The sequence below is a fragment of the Cariama cristata genome, unplaced genomic scaffold, assembly GCF_000690535.1.
Source record: "Cariama cristata isolate BGI_N322 unplaced genomic scaffold, ASM69053v1 scaffold31896, whole genome shotgun sequence".
In the NCBI taxonomy this organism is placed as follows: domain Eukaryota; kingdom Metazoa; phylum Chordata; class Aves; order Cariamiformes; family Cariamidae; genus Cariama; species Cariama cristata.
In genome coordinates this window covers 2,574-3,492 of record NW_009624337.1, presented here as the reverse complement: position 1 = coordinate 3,492, position 919 = coordinate 2,574, and the positions used below count along the sequence as shown (strand labels likewise).

At 64.5% G+C, this 919-nt stretch overlaps 1 protein-coding gene across 1 annotated transcript in view; it reads right to left on the bottom strand.

Annotated features, from left to right (window-relative positions):
* Window positions 1-328: 328 nt before the first annotated feature.
* LOC104163974 (diacylglycerol kinase beta-like) overlaps window positions 329-919 on the bottom strand; it is a gene marked incomplete at its 5' end in the record, with an annotated part of 2,900 nt that continues 2,309 nt past the window's right edge. The window contains 2 exons of the mRNA XM_009703142.1: window positions 329-451; window positions 850-899. Of these exons, the coding sequence (XP_009701444.1) occupies window positions 329-451; window positions 850-899 (173 nt within the window). The remainder of the gene's footprint in view (window positions 452-849; window positions 900-919) is intronic.

The following is a 919-nucleotide window of genomic DNA, read 5'->3' as shown; positions in this document are numbered from 1 at the left end:
CACGCCATCCCGAGAAGGCAGTGCTGGTAGCCGGGGAAGGCAGGTTGGCCATGGCGATGCCCTGCCACCCGACAGCAAGGAGGGGGGCACTTACCAGGACGACAGGGCAGATGTAGGAAGGCAGCAAGATGTGGTCCCGCAGGGGACCCCCGTCGCACTCCGGCTTCACGTGGGAGGCACATTTGTTGTGGAGCTGGAGGGGGTAGGAGGAAGGGACATCGGGCAGGGGACACCAGGCCATTTGTGAGACTCTCCTCCCCGCGGGGTGCAGCCCGGGTCCCGTCCCCCCTCCAATGCCCGCGTACTCACGGTGACTTGGCACCAGACCTCAGGTCAGGCCGGTGATGCCCTGGTAGCACTTGATGCTCTTGTGGCATCTGTCGCACTTGATGGGGGAATTGCCCTCAATCCAGGTGTGCTGCATCACCTGCAAGGCTCGGGGTGAGGGGCACTGCGGGCACAGCACCCACCAACCCGTGGGCTAAGGGCTCCTGCCGCCGTGATTTCGGAGGGCGGCTTGTCATGCGGGGATGCTAACTGATCCAAACCAGCCGCCTTCCCTCCCTGCTGCCCCACGCACCACAGCCCCCAACCCAGAGCTGTGGCAAACCTTGGGGTCAGGGTCCTGTGGGTCCCCGGGGACTGGGGACAAGGGCGCATCCTGCCAGGCACTGGATGTTGGGAATGCCCATGAGCTGCTGCCCAGAACGCGAGGGGCAAATCCCAGGGGAAAAAGCCACGGGGGACCAGGGCAGGAGAGCCCAGGGCCAGCCGCTGCCAGCAGTGCTGCCTCCAGGAGGGCTCCACAGGAGACCCACCGGCTCAGAAATGCCTCGGCCGTCTACTCACGCTCGCGTTTCTCTTGGATTTCACGTAGGTGCTGATGCAGGAGGCGATATCTTTGGAGACGCACCTCTCG